The 19588-nt window shown below is 41.4% G+C and overlaps 1 protein-coding gene across 1 annotated transcript in view; it reads left to right on the top strand.

Moving 5' to 3' along the window:
- The window catches only part of pcsk6 (proprotein convertase subtilisin/kexin type 6), a 94747-nt gene that overhangs the window by 31893 nt on the left and 43266 nt on the right, over positions 1–19588 (top strand). The window contains exons 10-11 of the mRNA XM_084405153.1: positions 1711–1814; positions 5052–5169. Of these exons, the coding sequence (XP_084261279.1) occupies positions 1711–1814; positions 5052–5169 (222 nt within the window). The remainder of the gene's footprint in view (positions 1–1710; positions 1815–5051; positions 5170–19588) is intronic.

Below are 19588 nucleotides of genomic sequence, written 5' to 3'. Positions count from 1 at the left end.
TATGGCGCGGGCGAGCGAGCCATGAGTTAACATTCTGAAATTGTATTTCCTCAAATGTTTGTTTAACACTCGGAGGTCCAAAATGGGGCGGAGAAGAAGGGAGGAGATTTCTTCTTTCAGAACGTGAGCGGCGCTGTCCTCCGTGTGTGAAGAGAGAATGCTGTTGAAATGCGGGGGTTTAATTACAAACTGCAGCCTGTAGCCCTGCATTATCGGGGTAACTGTAAGTCGGTTTCCCAAAGGGCTTAGCAGAGGGTGGGTTGCTCTGTCGTGGCGGGGGTTTGTTGCAGGGCGAGAAGGCTTGCGTCGTCGTCATCACCAGAACCGGCCAGTTTGTTGACGAGCGGGAGGTTGCCCACGAAGATGTTCTCTTCAGGGAACGCAGGATTGGGTTGGTCAGCCAAGATGAGAGATGTCGCGTCATCGTCACCGTGTCCCCCATCCGAGTCAGAAAAGCCGAGCTCAACACACTGGGATGCGGCAACTTTAAGGCGGCGTCGCAGGAGTTTTTTCGGCAGCATCAGGCAATGACTGCAGTTCTCCAGGTCCTCCAAAGCCTCCTCTGCGTGCTTGAGGCCCAAGCAGTGCACGCAGAACGGGTGAAGGTCCTTCGCGGCAATCAGCGCACCACAAGCGGCCGGGCAGGCCCGTGATTATTCATGTGAGAAGCGGCAGGTTTAGAGAGCGACATACCAGCGAAAAACTCAGGCGAAAAAGCCGTGGAAAGGGAAACAGGTGAGAAGATGCGAGAGCGTGGGCAGCTCAGAAAGCAAACACAGCTAAACTTGGTTGAAAACAACTGTCACGCCTGGCGGAGGCTGATCTGGTGATTTTTCCTCCTGCAGACACGTAAGGTGAGCAGCGTAAATCCAACCGAACTGTGTAAGTGCAGAGATTGCGAGAAGCGAATGTCAACTGGAGAACAGCAGCGCATGCAGGCTTCTTATGCCCGCAGGTAAGGGGTGGGGCCTTACTGGGCATTGGCTGCACGCTGCTGTCTGTCTTACCAGACTTGGTGCAATTGGATGCTTCTGCAGATGTCAGGTACGGATGCCCTTCCCACTGGTGGATCTCAAACATGAGATGGTGAAAGAGAACCAGATACTGACAATAAAACGGCGATAATCAAAGGCCTGGATCTTGCCAACATTTTCGTCTTCTAGCAGGAGCAGAGACTCATATAAAAACTCATGTATTGATCATTTTCCAGTGTCTGTCTAAATAGGTTATTTTGTTTGGATGTCATATTTGACTACTTTATTATTTGAAGCTCATATAAACAGTGTCACTCAATCTGCATATTTTCACATACATAATCGACTTCATCCTGCTCTCTCAGTGATGAGTATTCATGGAACTTGCATCCTCAGGATGTGAGAAATAGTGAAAGTCTTCTTGTTTTTAAGTCTTGTCTTGGATGCATTTGTTACCTTCTGCGTGGATGCATAGATCCCCCCCCCCCCCCTTCTATGTAAAGTGCTTTGAGTACCCAGAAAAGCGCTATAAAAATGTAACAAATGAATTATTATTAAAATAAATTGAAAGAGTGTCCCAAAAAACCCTACAAACAGAGCCTCACAGATGGAAAGCAAAACTCAATTTTCAAATAAAATGAAATAGCTGTTGTTCTACAGAGGACATTTTCAATAAAGCATTAAAACTCAAAAGGCTTAAAAAGTTCTCTCTTTTCTTTAACAATTTATTTTTCAGTCCTCTGATAACATGGAGAGATGTCCAGCATCTCCTTGTAAAGACATCGAGACAGGCTCACCTGAAAGCTAGTGACTGGAAAACCAATGCTGCCGGACATAAAGGTAAAAGCCTCAGAAATGTATAGTCTGTATTTTTACTATTTCAAATGTAAATGTGTGGTGTGTACTGTAGTATCATTTATTTTATTAGCCACAATCGAGTAATAAAGTGCACTCATGATCAGTTTGATTTTAGATGGTTTTGACACAAGCATGAGACATGCTGTATTGTATGTCCAAATGCATAGTCATTTAATGGAACTCTTAGTACTTCTTTATTTTTGTGGAATAGAACACCAAACCATGTGTTTGAATGCATGAGAGGGATTTGCAAATCTACACAGCAAAAAAAATATTTTTTCAATCATTTTCTTTCTATATATATTGTGTATGTATACTGTGTGTGTATACATATTGTGTAAGCATAAATCACAAACTTGAAAATTAAACTTGATTCAAGATATATTCCCTAGTATTGTTATGATTTATGTCTGTGTTCCTCTGTCCTGTCCCATGTTTTGGAGTTCCCCGTTATGTTGATTAGTCTTCCCAGGTGTTTTCTATTAACCACGCCCCCTTGTTATCTTGTTTAGCTTGTCTGTCTGTGTATTTAAGCCCTGTGTCTTGTTTCAGTCTTTGTGAGTTGTTAACGTTGTATGTGGGCTGTTCTTGTGTCCTGAGTAACTGTTATTTTGTTAGCTTTTGAGTTTGTTTAATAAACCTGCTGCGCTTGGATCCTGCTTCTGCATCTGCTTCAGCCGTGATTGTAACAGAACAACTCACCAAGACCATGAATCCAGCAGCAGGGTTTATGTAAGAGAATACCCGGCCACAGCCGTAGTAAGATTCAGCTTAAGTGCTCAGGATGTGTTGGGATCTGATCGCGGCGCTGGCTCAGGACAGCCGCGATCTGTTCGAATTCACAACTGGATTTTGTTCTCTGGCGGTTGACTGTGGTCTGAGCGATCAAATCATCATCACCTGTTACCAGATCGGGGCCCAGTACGTTGACCCACGACCGCTCCCCGATCTTTCAGGGCTAAACTGGAGGGAGGCGATATCTGTCTGCTGGGACAGCTTTTTCCCTGAGTGTGCGTTTTCCACCAACATCACTCATCTCGTCAAACCAGTTAAACCCACCGAGCAGGAGCTCAGTATCCGCCTGGGATCTGACGCGGGGATTGTCTGGCCCAGAGCACGCAAGCTGGTTTCCAACAGTGCTGATCTGGCATCCAAGTTGATCGACCCCCCTTTGATATCCGTCCGGGGAACTCGCCGTTATGCTCCACATCCCACCAGCCTAGTCAAGTTTGATTCAAGTCAAGTTCAGAGTCTAGTACATGGTAAAGAAGTCGTCTGCCCAGTCGAGCCAGAGCCAGTCGTCTGCCCAGTCGAGCCAGAGCCAGTCGTCTGCCCAGTCGAGCCAGAGCCAGTCGTCTGCCCAGTCGAGCCAGAGCCAGTCGTCTGCCCAGTCGAGCCAGAGCCAGTCGTCTGCCCAGTCGAGCCAGAGCCAGTCGTCTGCCCAGTCGAGCCAGAGCCAGTCGTCTGCCCAGTCGAGCCAGAGCCAGTCGTCTGCCCAGTCGAGCCAGAGCCAGTCGTCTGCCCAGTCGAGCCAGAGCCAGTCGTCTGCCCAGTCGAGCCAGAGCCAGTCGTCTGCCCAGTCGAGCCAGAGCCAGTCGTCTGCCCAGTCGAGCCAGAGCCAGTCGTCTGCCCAGTCGAGCCAGAGCCAGTCGTCTGCCCAGTCGAGCCCGCACTTCACGCCAGTCCAGCCGAGCCCGCACTTCACGGCAAATCTGCCGAAGCCAAGGCAGTATGCGTCTTGCCCGCCACCCCTGAGACTGAGAGCGTCATGCCCGCCGCGCCTGAGACAGCAAGCGACATGCCCGCCAAGCTAGAGCCTTCACTGCTGGTCTCGTCCAGCACTAAGCCCTCTTCATCGCTGGTCCTAACCAGCTCAGAGTCCTCTTTGCCGTTGGTCCTACCCAGCTCAGAGCCCTCTTCGCCGCTGGTCCTGCCCAGCTCAGAGCCCTCTTCGCCGCTGGTCCTGCCCAGCTCAGAGCCCTCTTCGCCGCTGGTCCTGCCCAGCTCAGAGCCCTCTTCGCCGCTGGTCCTGCCCAGCTCAGAGCCCTCTTCGCCGCTGGTCCTGCCCAGCTCAGAGCCCTCTTCGCCGCTGGTCCTGCCCAGCTCAGAGCCCTCTTCGCCGCTGGTCCTGCCCAGCTCAGAGCCCTCTTCGCCGCTGGTCCTGCCCAGCTCAGAGCCCTCTTCGCCGCTGGTCCTGCCCAGCTCAGAGCCCTCTTCATCACTGGTCCTGTCCAGTCCTGACCTGCCCTCGTCACAGACCTCGTCCAGCCCTGACCTGCCTTCACCGCCTGTCTCATCCAGCCCTGACACGCCTTCGCCACTGGATTCCTTCTACCCGGCGCCTAAGTCCGTTAACCTCCCCAAGAAAATTTGGGGGGAGGGCAATAAGCCTTCACCGCCGTGGCCGCCCGAGGGGTCTTCTCCGCCGTGGCCGCCCGAGGGGTCTTCTCCGCCGTGGCCGCCCGAGGGGTCTTCTCCGCCGTGGCCGCCCGAGGGGTCTTCTCCGCCGTGGCCGCCCGAGGGGTCTTCTCCGCCGTGGCCGCCCGAAGGGTCGTCTCCTCCCTGGCCGCCCGAAGGGTCGCCTGCACTGCCTGATCCGCCCTGGTCGCCTGCACTGCCTGATCCGCCCTGGTCGCCTGCACTGCCTGATCCGCCCTGGTCGCCTGCACTGCCTGATCCGCCCTGGTCTCCTGCACTGCCTGATCCGCCCTGGCCTCCCGTCCTGCCGCAGTCTCCAGGTCTTCTGCCGTTCCACGGGCCTGGCCCTCCATCCCGCCCCCCGGTCCGCCTCCATTCCACCACCCTCCTGAACTATGGGTTGTGTTGTTATGGGCGTCGGGAGCCGCCCATAAGAGGGGGGGTTATGTTATGATTTATGTCTGTGTTCCTCTGTCCTGTCCCATGTTTTGGAGTTCCCCGTTATGTTGATTAGTCTTCCCAGGTGTTTTCTATTAACCACGCCCCCTTGTTATCTTGTTTAGCTTGTCTGTCTGTGTATTTAAGCCCTGTGTCTTGTTTCAGTCTTTGTGAGTTGTTAACGTTGTATGTGGGCTGTTCTTGTGTCCTGAGTAACTGTTATTTTGTTAGCTTTTGAGTTTGTTTAATAAACCTGCTGCGCTTGGATCCTGCTTCTGCATCTGCTTCAGCCGTGATTGTAACAAGTATTACCTGGTTAATAATGTGTATGTGTGTTGTTGTATTTGTGTGTTTGGCTACTAGTCAGTCATCTGTATGGCTTTGGTTTGGTGGATGCTGAGGCCATGGTGGTGGAAGCCAAGAAGTGGAGAAATGTTCCTCCTCAGCACACCTGCACCAAGACCTCAGACCGCAGAACCCGGTGAGGAGAGATTCACTTTTTCTTTCACACTGGCAAATAGAACTCACTTCTGCACAATAATGTATCTCTGTAGAGGTGGGTGGCATTACTGGCATAACTAAAATCTTCAATTACAGTATGAGCAATTTTATGTCATACCAACGGTATGGCAGTATTTACAGTTTTTACGTATTTTTTTTTTTTATAAATTACTTTAAAGACAATAAATGCTGCTCTTTTGAACTTTCTTTGCATCAAAAATACTGAAAGATGTTTCACCATTTCCACAAAAAAATTAAGTATTGTAAGGCCCGCTATATTGGTCCAATTGCCGGTTCGCCAATACACGGGGAAGGTATCACGTGTTACTGTCCTTTTCTCATGCAAAGTATTGGTTGGTTAAATGCAATACATTAATCATGTATTCTCTCGTAACTCCATAAATGAAAAGAATTTAATAATATCTGTGCCTCACTAAAAGTGAGCGAATGTTTGACTATTCCTTTTAACCATTAAAGGGTAACTAAACCCTAAACCAACTTTTTTTAGTTAATGATCTGTAAGAATGGGGCTTTATTAGTGTTGTTCATTGATTCGAGTAACTTTTTTGACATTTGGGTATAAAGTGTTTTAATTCTACAATATATGGTGTAAAAACGTCTGAGTGCTGCCCTCTTCAGGTTGAACGGTGGCTACTGCAGTTGAATTTTCCTATTGGATGTTGCGGTACTGCGTGACGTAAACGGTACTGCGTGACGTAGGCTGGTTCCAGCTCACCACGCCCTCCCTTGGTACGAGCTCACCACGCCCTTGGATGAGCTAGCGTAGATTTATCTGTATTTAGTACAGTGGTAGGTATAGTGTTGCTGGGTGCAACTGCATAGCTTTCCAGCAGACTTGGAAATTAGGCGCCAGTGTTTGCATGCACTTGGCCTGGAAGACCGTGAGTGTAAAACCTGCGTTTTACGCGGAATTGCTTTTCCAACGCAATAGAGGTGGACATTGGCTTCTCCACACAGCTCGCGCTGAACAGCGACGCAGTGCCAAACGCTGTTCCTCGATCCTGCATGGACTCCACCACCGCAGCGGCGTCTTGATGTGAGTGATCATATATATTTTAATCACAATTTATGGTTAGGCTAAAGTTAATCCTCTGGGGTCGACAAACGCGTCGGCGCATTTTGCTGGATTTTTTCACAGAGCTGCAAAATATGAATATGCCTATACAGAGCGCGCGCTATTGACATCAACTCGATAAAACTCATCAGATGCATTTACGTCGTCTTGCGACCCTGTGAGCAAACTCTCCATTTTAGACAGTCTGACAGCAGGACTCTCAGGTGCACGCCCTTCCGCTCACGGTTCGTCCCCTCTATCTCCGTTGGGGTCTGCCCACTTTTCTAGCATTTTTCAAATATTGCCAGTGGGTGGAGTCAGGCTCTGACCAGGGGTTTAGTTACCCTTTAAATGAACAATGTCAAAATCAGTTAGAATAATCAAATTTAACAATTTATTATGTCAGGTAAATGTATCATGCCAATTTCATAATCAATTCAAAGATAATCGATACACAACATCAAATGCTCTGGAATAGAGAGAAGATGCAAACCCAACTTTAAGAAATACGTGAGGCTGAGAGATTTATTTCTCTCAGCCTCACGGGCCGATCTGAAGTACAGAAAAGGGCCCGAACTCTCTGCTGCATCTCCTTATATACACAAACCTTTCACAAGGAAACGTACTAACAAAAGAAATTTGCATGCAGTGGTCGCACCTTCATGGGGGTGGGTGACCATTTGCTTGAGAGACCACCTTCCTTTGTAAGTCAGTTATCCATAAACTCTTAAAACCTTATTACCTTTTATTTTATCTATCTGGATATGAGATATCTGTACCACTCACTTTGAGACATTTCAAATGACACCAAAAACATAACAGTCAATGATAAACATTCACATTAAACCATATTCTTGTGTGAGTTCTTAGTAGTTTGCGGAAGTGAGGTCGTATGGGGGAGGTCAAATGGTAATTAGCCCTTTGTCTCAGACCAGGGCCTCAACCAGTATTTTCAGTCTTACAGTATCACAACATTGATAATAATAAGTAATATTTCTTAAGCAGCAAATCAGCATATTAGAATGATTTCTGAAGGATCATGTGACACTGAAGACTGGAGCAATGGTGCTGAAAATTCAGCTTTGCATCACAGCAATAAATTACATTTTAAAATGTATTAAAAAAAACACTTCTTTTAATTTGTAATAATATTTCGTAATATTACTGTTTTTACTGTATTTTTATCAAATAAATACAGCCTTTGTTGAGCATAAAAGACTTCCTGACCCCAGACTAAATGCTCATTCTGGTAATGCCTAATTGTTGGTAATTCAATTTAATTAAATACAAATGAAAGGTGCTTCATCTCATTTGATTGTTTTTTCTTTCAGTTTAAAATGTAATGGCCACAAACCCAAAGACGATTATTCATAACAAATGAACAAGTCTCAGATTCTTTAATAAAAGACTCAACATTATGAAACTGATATACCCATTCCAGCTACTCTCATATCATTCATTGAAGTAAAAAACAACAACAGTCTACTGATCCTTTTCCAGACACCCTATTCTCAAACTTGACCCATCTCTGCAACAAATACTGCTTTTTCATTTATAAGCAATATCTGATTCTAATGGGAATAATTAGAGGCATTTATTATGATCAGGAGGTCAGTGGTGGTAACTGGAGCATGTCTAAGCTTTATTAGCTCATAACATGAATCACTGCTCCGTTTCGACCTCAGAGAGGAACGACGTCTCACGGTGGTTTTATGAGCAGTGTACAATCAGCAGACATGTTGAGATAGTCCACTTGAGCGCCATGAATCACTTACACATTCAGTACAACACTTCAAATCTCAATTTAAATCCCTGCGATATAACCTGTAAGAGGTCTGAATTACTGAGATATTTTGGCAAACCTCAAGGCTTTATAACAAAGTGACCGCATTTCCAGGAATATCTAAATTTTTCAGCGCCACTGTGCTGTTGGATATTAAGCAGATGGTCCCTGCATACAAAGGAAGTAGAAGTTTTCTGCAAAACTTTACCTTTTCGAACGGTCAAACTTGATCCAATGCTATTTCTAGGTCTGTTTAGGGGAGGAACTAACAGTAAGTAGTGACACTACGAAGCCCCTTAAGAAAATTATATTTCAATGCTTTTGCATTCACTTGCAAAAGTTTTGCGTTCCCCCGAGAAACTTTTACGTTAGCTTTCAAAACTTGTTCTTTGCGAGAGAATGCAAAGTTTAGCCGGGAAACGCAAAAGTTTTGCGATGGCGTGGAAAGTTCCTCGGGGAACGCAAAACATTTGCGAGAGAACGCAAAAGCACTGACATATAACTTTTCCTCCCATCTCATTTTTTTTTTTCCTTCACCATGTTCCTTTAGGCCAGGGGCTCCGTATGATGCTACTAGCTACACCTTATACTGGCATTTTTAAAAATAGTGTTTGTGTTATATAAGTTTGTTGGGGCTGGTCTTGGGCATAAAAATTCCGGGCTGAAAATGGGTCCCACAGATTACTTGTGACTGCGAATGCGAAAGTGAAAAGAGAGCGAGCATTCAAAAGTGATTTCAATACCCCGTATATAGATAGTGGCTCCCTGATGTCCACAAGTTATAGGCCTATAGAAAGAATATGCGTGATCGTGAATTCAGAGTTCATGTACCAATGTAAAAATTTCCTCTCTGTGACATCCCTACACAACTTCAGTGTGGCTAGCAATTATTTGTTTACATGATTTACGTGACCAGTGTTTACTTTAAATTGTGTGTAGCTTGTTGTATCGTGGCAAAGTACAGTTTTAAAGAAGCATCTACATAGTGCACTTTGTACATTATTGAGCTTGAGCATAGTTATTTTATTTGCATGAACCGGTTTCTGCTGTCTTGGATCGTTGTATTCTTTCAAGCAAACACAACAGTGTCACATCTCCGTGTCAACACAAAAACAGCTTACATTCCAGCCGAGCGGGAATGCGTCGGTTCAAGTGTCCTATAGCATTTGAGTTTGAATACTCGACTGCTCTGTGTGGCCTAATTTGAACTGTGATATCTCATATGGGCACGTCCAACTACTGATTTATATTGAAAGGGATTTTCTATTCTTTCATATCTGGCCTCAGAGGATGTGCTGTCACTGCATTGAAAGGCAGATTATTATGGTGATCTGTTGAAGGGCATGATGAAACATTGTGACCTTAAAGCTTTATACTGTTTTGTTTTAGTGGTGATAATATAAGGCCTGCATTTTCTCCTGTCTTACTGCATTGCGTATTTTCTTTAAAGGTCCCATATTGTCAAAACTGAAATTTCCTGGCTTTTTTTTTATTTTTATTTTTATGATAACAGAGGTCTAGGGGCTATGAAACTACCATATATGTTTCAAAACAGTCAATCCACATTCCACAGACTAATGCACACACCCTGCATAAAGTAGCTGTGCCTTTTCACGAGCCGTTGTGACTTCCATATAAATGTAATGTCAGAACTACTCAGTCACCGCCTTCAGTCCCACCCCAAGCACTGCCCACTGTCAGGAAACTACACAGGCTTCCGGACAACATTAATATAAGACAACAGTGGCTAATGTTTATTTATTCAGAAATACCACAGCAATTTAGTTCGACCTTAACCGTCTGTTCTGCACATTTCACAAGTGAATGCTTCGTCAATCAGGCCGGTTTTTCAAAGAAGCTACTCCTCAAAGATGCTGCAGTCCCTACAGTTCATAGTTTTACAAGTTTACCTTAGGCGTCAATTGCAATTGTTTTATTTACCTTACTTGTGAGCATCTCCAAGCCACAACAGGCTACAGCATACATGACCCTAGTTAACTTTGGTTGGCCTGGCCGTGCAACACTCAGAAAACAACAGGCCAATCAGAAGAGAGGCTCATGAATATTAATTAGACAGGCCAAAATCGACTTGTTCTTAGCAGAGCTCCTGAGAAAGGAGCTTTAAAAATATATTGGGATGGTTTTTGGTACTTATACCGCAAAAATATATTCTTAAGGACATCACAACCTACAATAAAACTTAAGAAAGGTGTACAATATGGAACCGTACTTTAATAACGGTTGTAAATTTTAGAATGGTTATCAGGACTAGGCCATCTCTATCACCAGCTTGTACAAACCTGATTATTCGTGAAATCTAATTTAAATAAGATGGGGGTGGATCACATTTACAATCCAAATGGTAATTAATTTGCACGCAGTTTGACCCCAAAGTGCCGCTATAAACTGCTTAATCAGCTGATTTAATGTTTGTGGAAGTGTTGAGAGTCTGTCTGTATCTGCATGTCGTTGGTAAGATGTTTTTTAATACATTTTATGCTATTTTTAAAGAATTCTCACCAAGGCAGCATTTATTTGATCAGATATACAGTAAAAAACATAATATTGTGAAATATTACAATTGAAATGAACGGTTTTCTATTTTAATGGGTGGGTGGGGGTTCTTTCGATATGTTATTTATTCCTGTGATGCAAAGCTGAATTTTCAGCATTATTACTCCAGTCTTAAGTGTCACATGATCCTTAAAAAACATTCTAATATGCTGATTTGCTGCTCAAGAAACATTTCTTATTATTATCAATGTTGAAAACTAAACTAAGCTTTTGCAGTGGTTAATCAGTGCATTAATCTTGTCTTCTGTCAGCTGTGTACTAGAATCAACACATTTAAAATTGCATTCAAACTAGGACAGTCATTGACGCATTTATGCTCATTTTGATGCACGTCTTTAATCCATTGTGTCAATAACATCATCTGTCCTCTGTCAAGGACGTCACATGGCTTGATTACTCTTCCTCTGTGTCGGGGTCCATGTAATTTGTGATGTGTGTTGAAAGAAATCGATTGTCAAAATGAAGCAGCGGCTATTGATCGTCTCTTGGCCTCGTGTCTGAGCCAACTGATTGAATTAAAGAACTGTCAGCAGCACATCTCTCAATAAACTCTTTAGACATGTCAAGAATGTAGACATTTGTCAAGAATCACCCGGGTTGGACAGGTAGTTGTTTTTAACTGCTGGTTTGGTTGATAACAGATTGGATTTAATCTTGAGTTGATGATCCCCAACCTCCGGTGTGTATAAATGCATTGCTATATCACTATTATATTTATAATGCCTGAAGACGTTATGAATGACATGAATTTTAAGTTTATCTGAGTTCCACTAAACTGAACATTATTTAGGGTTAAACATTGGTGCTTTGACATCATAGGCTACTGCTTTGAAACAACATGAGTGTGAGTAAATAATGGCAATTTTAACTTCAGAGCTGTAGTTACTGTTACTTTTATTATTTTAAGATTGATTTAAAGTTGTCATGAAACAGAAGTTGCGACAGTCTTTTCAGGGAGAGAAAGGGAATTTTGAATGCACAGAAGCAACAAAAATGTGCTTGCAAAGACTCTGTAAAAGCAATAATCTAGTGTTTTAGGATAGTAATCTGGTATTCGTTTTCTTGTGACTATGCCATAGACTGATTAATAATATTTAAAAATGATGCATTTTATTTGTTTTAGATTAAAACTGTGATTCTGATTCCATTGAACTAAAAATGGAAAACATTATGGGCCCTATCTTGCACCCAGCGCAAATGACTTTGTACACCGACGCATGTATCATTCCTATTTTGCACCCGCGCAAAGCGGACTTTTCCCTCCACAGACGCACGTCGATTAACTAAGAAATACACTTGCGCTCCCCGGGGCGGTTCAGCGCAAAGAGGAGGCGTGTTCCGGCGCAAACGTTCCCTCATGCTATTTTACAGGTTTAGAAAACAATTGCGCCACTGACTGAAAAAAAACTGTTTAAAGTCAGTGGCGTGTTGCGCATGTTATTCATATGCTATTTTAAGGGCGCATGCTTGGCCTTAATCAATGTAGCGTGTGCACAACGCGCATACACTTTGATTCTCTCATCTACACACAGACGCAGCAGTTATTTTTGCAAATCATACATTATTACGATAGATAGATAGATAGATAGATAGATAGATAGATAGATAGTAATAATCGAAGTTAATTTGGGTGGGTTTCTCCATCCCCAACGTCCCTGACGGGAACGTCGGTCTCCTCGGCTGTGAACCGCTCCTCGCGTGCGCCTGGCAAATCCGCCGTTATAATAGGAATCCGCTTTAGAACAAGCGCGCCTGCTGTTAAAGGGAATGTGAGATGTCGCTCTGATTGGTTTATTTCACGTTACGCCCAAACCACACCTATGAATAATGAAGCTACTTCAGACCAACCCCTTTTAGATTTGCGCCAGGCGCAAGAGTCATTTATCCCGCCGGGAAAATAGCAACAGCGCCAAGACCCGCCCACAAAGTTACTTGCGCTTTGACACTTGCGTTTCAGATCGTTAAAATAGGGCCCTATATGCGTTTTAGACATTCATTTACAACAGTGTTTTTGGGGCCTGAAAACTACTGCCAACTACTGGCCTGGCATGCATAATAAAGCTTTTTAGTCTTGTCTGCGAATCAGTTTGATCAGGGATCGTCTGGTTGTCGTCTGTAAGGAAAAACTTTACTATTTTTAGTACATTGTTGTTGTGTAAACATACCCTGAAAAAGAGTTCACACTGAAAGTGAAAATGCAAAGCAACACAATAAGAAAACAGCTAATAATAATTGTGTAGATCAGCATTTGACTACACTTTGCGGTGGTTAATTAGTGCCTTAATCTTGTTGTCTGTCAGCTGCATGTACACTAGAATCAACAGACAGATTTATTAAAGTGAGCATAGAGTTAGAAGGTTTAAGATGGTTGAAATTAATCTGTCAAATGGCAGCCAATAAAAGTTGTGCATATATTTCTTCAAACCAAAATGTTGTTGTGCATAACATGCACAGAAGATGTTTTCTTACCTCTTCAGATTCAGAGGAGGAAACAGCAGATGTAGTACGTACTCTTCTGTTAACAGGTCAAAGAACTACAGTCCACCCACTCTTATTAACTTGGAAGGAATAGTTCACCCCAAAATTGAAACTGCAATCATTTACTCTCCCTTATGTCTTTTCAAACCTGAATGGCTTTTTTTCTTCTTCTGTGGAACACCAGAGGAGAAGTTTAGCAGAGTCTCCGTTAAATCTCCATTGAAGATTTGCATACAACATGTGCACTACATTCTGAGCCTTCATATGAGAATTTTTGTGAGCAATCAAACTAAAACTAAGGATAATAATGACATTATGTAACTTTACCAGGATGAGATGTGGCTTGTAAATTCAGGACATCTGGTCAACCGTAGTGTAAACACAATAAAAGAACATTGTTGTTTTAGCCAGTACATTTCTCATGTCAGCTAAATAAGATTTCCAACAATAGTTGTTTTTTCTGTTCACTCTTTCTTTTGGGGTTTGATCAATGAGCTTGATAAAGCAATAAAGAATAAATGAAAAGTCCACCCTCATTAAATTGTGTTTGTGTTGTAAAGATGTCATCCTTTTTGTTTGCGGCTGTTTCTCTGAGAGCGTCGCCCCTATGGCAGCAGTTGTGATGTAAAAGGACAAACAAGGTGTAGAGTAAAACATTGTCCTGTCTAACACATTTTTAGCTTCCCCACATCTATTCCCTGAAATCCAGTTATTAAATTAATCAAATGCAAAATATCCATTGTTTTATTGCGGTTAGCACTCTTATGTGTGACTTGCTGCAAATTTTAAAAATACAAATAAAAATGTTACGTAATTTTTTTTTTTTGATTTGATTTAGCTTTCATTTATATTTAATTTAGTTTTTAGTAATATTAATACTTCAACTTAAGTTAAATTTATCAACTGCAACTTAAATTTATTTAATTTCAGTGTTCCCAAGGCTAACTTTTACATTTTCAATTAAGTTGTTAAGTTTAAATGTTTTATTTTATTTAATTTTATTCCAGCTTTATTTCAATTAACAAAAACTATTATTAATAGTTTTAGTTTTAGTTAACAATTACAACACTGTACAGCGTGACTTCGTGAAATATATTTTTTAAATACAAAATGTAGATTTCTAATGTTAAAATACATTTTGGCAAAAGGTAAAAATATAAAAATCATTTTATATTTTATTTTTTTAATTATCTAAGTTTATAAGTTGACAGCTGACACACATTTTTAGCTCCCCCACATCTATCCCCTAAAATATGGTTATTGATTTTGTGCCTCATAGCATTGAATAGCAAATTTCATGGAATCATGAGATTGATTTTTGCATTCAAATTGATTTGCTGATGAAGGATGCAGAGTGAAAATCCAGGATCACAATGTCCACCCCAGTCCCCTGTTGAACTGGCTCTCTTTTTAAACCATCAAATCTTTCATTCGTCTACTGCTTCAAAACACAGAGAGTCTGTGTGCAGTGTTGTCTGTGTGCATGACTGCTGCGGTCATCGAAATTGATCATAGATTGGGATTTATATATAGCATCTCACGCTCGGATGGCTATCGAGACGGAATTAGCTGGTGCTTTGGCCATGCTTAGAATTTCGTTTGATGGATCTGCCATCTACCGATTTACAGTCTCATTCCTTTGGATCTATGAAGTGAAAAATGTAATGGCTGTATGCCATAAACGATCAGAGTTGGGAGGGTTACGTTACAATTACAAATGACTTAAAAAGTACCACAATATGAAAGTAATGTAATCTGATTACATTTGGATTCCTCCAAGTGATGTGACGTGTAGCCAAGTATGGTGTCCCATACTCGGAATTTGTGTTCTGCATTTCTCTCATCCAAGTGCACACCCACACACAGCAGTGAGTAGTGAACACACACACAGTGAACACACACCCAGAAAAGAGTCTCCGACGCTGTTCACGTGAGCACCACTATACGGATGCTTCACATTACAATTATTCTAATTCTCAGTGTTAATCATGATACTATGGTAACATATTACACTGAAGTAGGTTGCTTTTAAATTAATATTTAGCTTATGAGTTTGTCATATATACAGCGTTGCTTCACATATTTCACAGCCGTTACACATCACATACCTATCATTTGATTCATCCTGGTTAACTATTTGAGTAAAATGCTCCTACACTGTACTTATCTTTCCTTTCTTTTTTGTTTTTAATTCTCCTCTTTGAAATTTCTCTCGGATCAGTTTTGCCTACATTGCTGCTTAAACAAGTGGACCCTGCAACTGCGTAGCTTACTGAAAGTCTGAAAATTATAAAACTAGGAGGTGCTCTAGCATATGTTTTTCTTTATTGTTTTTCCCTGAAGATATGCGTTGTTGTTGAAAACGAAAGTAAAAGAGTGAAGGACGTTTGTTGCGTTTTACCGTGAAATGAGAGTTCCGTGTCTTTATTAAAATCAGCACATTAATGATTTATCTCTCGTCGACCTGTGACCCACTCGCTATTAATTGGAATGTTATTTTTGTATTACTTGGCTCCCCCGACCCACACATTATCCGCAGAATCCAAGGATATAACTGCGATCCGTGCTTCACTACTGACAATATAGCATTATTATGTCAAAATACAAATTTATTCAGTTTTAAGTGAAACTATTGTAATAGTTTTTTACTATTTAAAAAAAATAAAATAGTTTTTTTTTCTTGATGTAATCGTAACAAATAACAGACAGCAGATTTTTGCATCCTGATTACGTAACGCCGTTACATGTATTCTGTTACTCCCCAACCCTGTAAACAATGGTGCTGTGCTGTTGATGATTAGATGGTTTGCTTACACTTACACAACTCTCGGACGAGTTGTCCGGTCGAACCAATTATTGCTTTATATGCAGGAATCTTGGTGTCCATTTTTTTCCATTTATAATAAATGCTGTAAACAGCCAGTGTTATTTCAGTATTATTAACATATTTATTTTTAATTGGCTTTTATTTTTATATTTCCATTTTACGTTTTAATTTTAAGTGCCTAAATAGTCATTTAGATCTTTTGTTTCTATTTAGCCATAATTTGTTATTTTTTTTTACTTTAAACTATTTTAATACTTCCACTTAAATATATTGTTTCAGTTAGTTGCCACGGCAACAATGAATTTTTTTTCAATTTTACGTTTTTTTTCTATTATGGTTTTATAAATACAGTGAGGAAAATAAGTATTTGAACACCCTGCTATTTTGCAAGTTCTCCCACTTAGAAATCATGGAGGGGTCTGAAATTGTCATCGTAGGTGCATGTCCACTGTGAGAGACATAATCTAAAAAAAAAAAATCCAGAAATCACTGGAAAAAATGATTTTTTAACTATTTATTTGTATGATACAGCTGCAAATAAGTATTTGAACACCTGAGAAAATCAATGTTAATATTTGGTACAGTAGCCTTTGTTTGCAATTACAGAGGTCAAACGTTTCCTGTAGTTTTTCACCAGGTTTGCACACACTGCAGGAGGGATTTTGGCCCACTCCTCCACACAGATCTTCTCTAGATCAGTCAGGTTTCTGGGCTGTCGCTGAGCTCCCTCCAAAGATTCTCTATTGGGTTTAGGTCTGGAGACAGGCTAGGCCACGCCAGAACCTTGATATGCTTCTTACAGAGCCACTCCTTGGTTATCCTGGCTGTGTGCTTCGGGTCATTGTCATGTTGGAAGACCCAGCCTCGACCCATCTTCAATGCTCTAACTGAAGGAAGGAGGTTGTTCCCCAAAATCTCGCAATACATGGCCCCGGTCATCCTCTCCTTAATACAGTGCAGTCGCCCTGTCCCATGTGCAGAAAAACACCCCCAAAGCATGATGCTACCACCCCCATGCTTCACAGAAGGGATGGTGTTCTTGGGATGGTACTCATTATTCTTCTTCCTCCAAACACGTTTAGTGGAATTATGACCAAAAAGTTCTATTTTGGTCTCATCTGACCACATGACTTTCTCCCATGACTCCTCTGGATCATCCAAATGGTCATTGGCAAACTTAAGACGGGCCTTGACATGTGCTGGTTTAAGCAGGGGAACCTTCCGTGCCATGCATGATTTCAAACCATGACGTCTTAGTGTATTACCAACAGTAACCTTGGAAACGGTGGTCCCAGCTCTTTTCAGGTCATTGACCAGCTCCTCCCGTGTAGTTCTGGGCTGATTTCTCACCTTTCTTAGGATCATTGAGACCCCACCAGGTGAGATCTTGCATAGAGCCCCAGTCCGAGGGAGACTGACAGTCATGTTTAGCTTCTTCCATTTTCTAATGATTGCTCCAACAGTGGACCTTTTTTCACCAAGCTGCTTGGCAATTTCCCCGTAGCCCTTTCCAGCCTTGTGGAGGTGTACAATTTTGTCTCTAGTGTCTTTGGACAGCTCTTTGGTCTTGGCCATGTTAGTAGTTGGATTCTTACTGATTGTATGGGGTGGACAGGTGTCTTTATGCAGCTAACGACCTCAAACAGGTGCATCTAATTTAGGATAATAAATGGAGTGGAGGTGTACATTTTAAAGGCAGACTAACAGGTCTTTGAGGGTCAGAATTCTAGCTGATAGACAGGTGGTCAAATACTTATTTGCAGCTGTATCATACAAATAAATAATTAAAAAATCATATATTGTGATTTCTGGATTTTTTTTTTAGATTATGTCTCTCACAGTGGACATGCACCTATGATGACAATTTCAGACCCCTCCATGATTTCCAAGTGGGAGAACTTGCAAAATAGCAGGGTGTTCAAATACTTATTTTCCTCACTGTAGCTATTTAATTTATATATAGTTTTAGTTAATACTGTACAGAACTGTACAGCATGACTTAATTAAATAAATTTTGAAAAATTTTAAAAAAAAAGTGTTTAAGCTATATATTACAAAATGTATTTCTAAGGTTAAAATAAATTTAGGGTAAATTCAAAAAATAATTGTACACACACACACGCACGCACGCACACACACATATGTGTATTTAAAGATTTATCTGAACCCAGGGAAATGCCTGGTCTCCACATGGATGCCGTTTCCCCCCAGGTTTTGGCTCGGGGGGAAGCTTGAAGTTCCCCTCAAATTTAACCACAAGCCGTCATGTTACAGTAAATTGAAGGGACACAGCCTTCCATTTGAAGCACATTTTCCTTTGAATATCATTCACAAGATTGAAACAAGGCTATAGCCCAATCTCAAAGTATTTCTGGGTGATACTGCTACTGAACCTGTGCTAAATAATGGCTCAGACCTCTAGTGACTAATTTTGTTGCCATCTGTGCGGTGTTGTTTATCAGCAGAACCATAAAACGGCACAGTTGCTATAATAAAACCGTTGAAACGGTGTTGCTCCCAAGAAAAAAAAAGGCTTTAATAAACAAAATGAGCTTCCGGACTGACCCGAAAAAATGATCCTGTAGCTTAATGAGCCACGAAACGGAATTGTGAATGACAATTTGTGTTGTTTTTTATTCTTCTTTTTTCACACTATTAAGGGGAAGGATATGTGTAATACAGATACTCTGATGCTTACTATGTGATTTAAACGATTTAGGTTGAAATAAACTGATCAGGTCAGGCCATTTAAAATTTCTCTATTGCTTTTTTCAGCTTAATGATCCACATTACGTGTGATGCTCTAGGTGCACAAAGGATTATGAAACATGTAGTTTAGTCATACAAACCTGTCACTTCTTAAACCAGTAGTCACAAAATACACAAAAAACAAATTAGTTCAGTGCAGTCAGAAGCACCAAGAAATTTGCAAATCTGTCTTAACTGAGATTAAAATTGATAATTAGGATATTGTGGTAGTGTTTATGACCTGACATGACTTCATTATAGCAGTGACACTTTGTTCATTGGAAGAGTGTAAATCCTACAGCAAAAGATGTAAATAAAGTCATGTGGTTTTTGACAATGAATCAAAGGAGGCAGGACTTTCCCAGAAGGCCACTTGTCCTCAGAACACACTGCTCGGTCTTAAGTTCAGCCATTAATCATGTTAAGAGACATTTTGTCTCTGTCGTTGCATAATGTGAGTGTCTTTACCCCTGTAATACTTGAGGACAGCCGGGAAAACTGGGAGTTTTTCCCTTTTAAAACAAGTGGTTACACAAAGCAGCCGTCATTTACGCCACACAAGAAATACACTAAAATGCATTTTCTACATTGAAAGTGGATGTTGAGTTTCATTGCCAAACTGTATAAATGAACAAAAATGCACCATAAAAGTATCATCAAGTAGCTACAATAGAGCTCATATGGTGCAAAAGTTGTAAGGACTATGTTTATGGTATTATTTGACCTTTTCGACAGAATAAATTACTATTCCCTTTTTATTTTACGCTCTCCTTTTAAAAATTATTAGCATCTGCCCTTCACATATGATATCAGGTTTCTAAAAGCCTTTTTAAAAAACAAATAAATTATCCAGTTTATTGTTTATCATTTAACCTGTCAGTTAACTAAATATATTTTTTAACTAAATATATATG

This window comes from Rutilus rutilus, assembly GCF_951802725.1.
Source record: "Rutilus rutilus genome assembly, chromosome: 3".
NCBI lineage: Eukaryota > Metazoa > Chordata > Actinopteri > Cypriniformes > Leuciscidae > Rutilus > Rutilus rutilus.
Note: the sequence above shows the minus strand (reverse complement) of the source record. Positions and strands in the feature narration are given on the sequence as shown.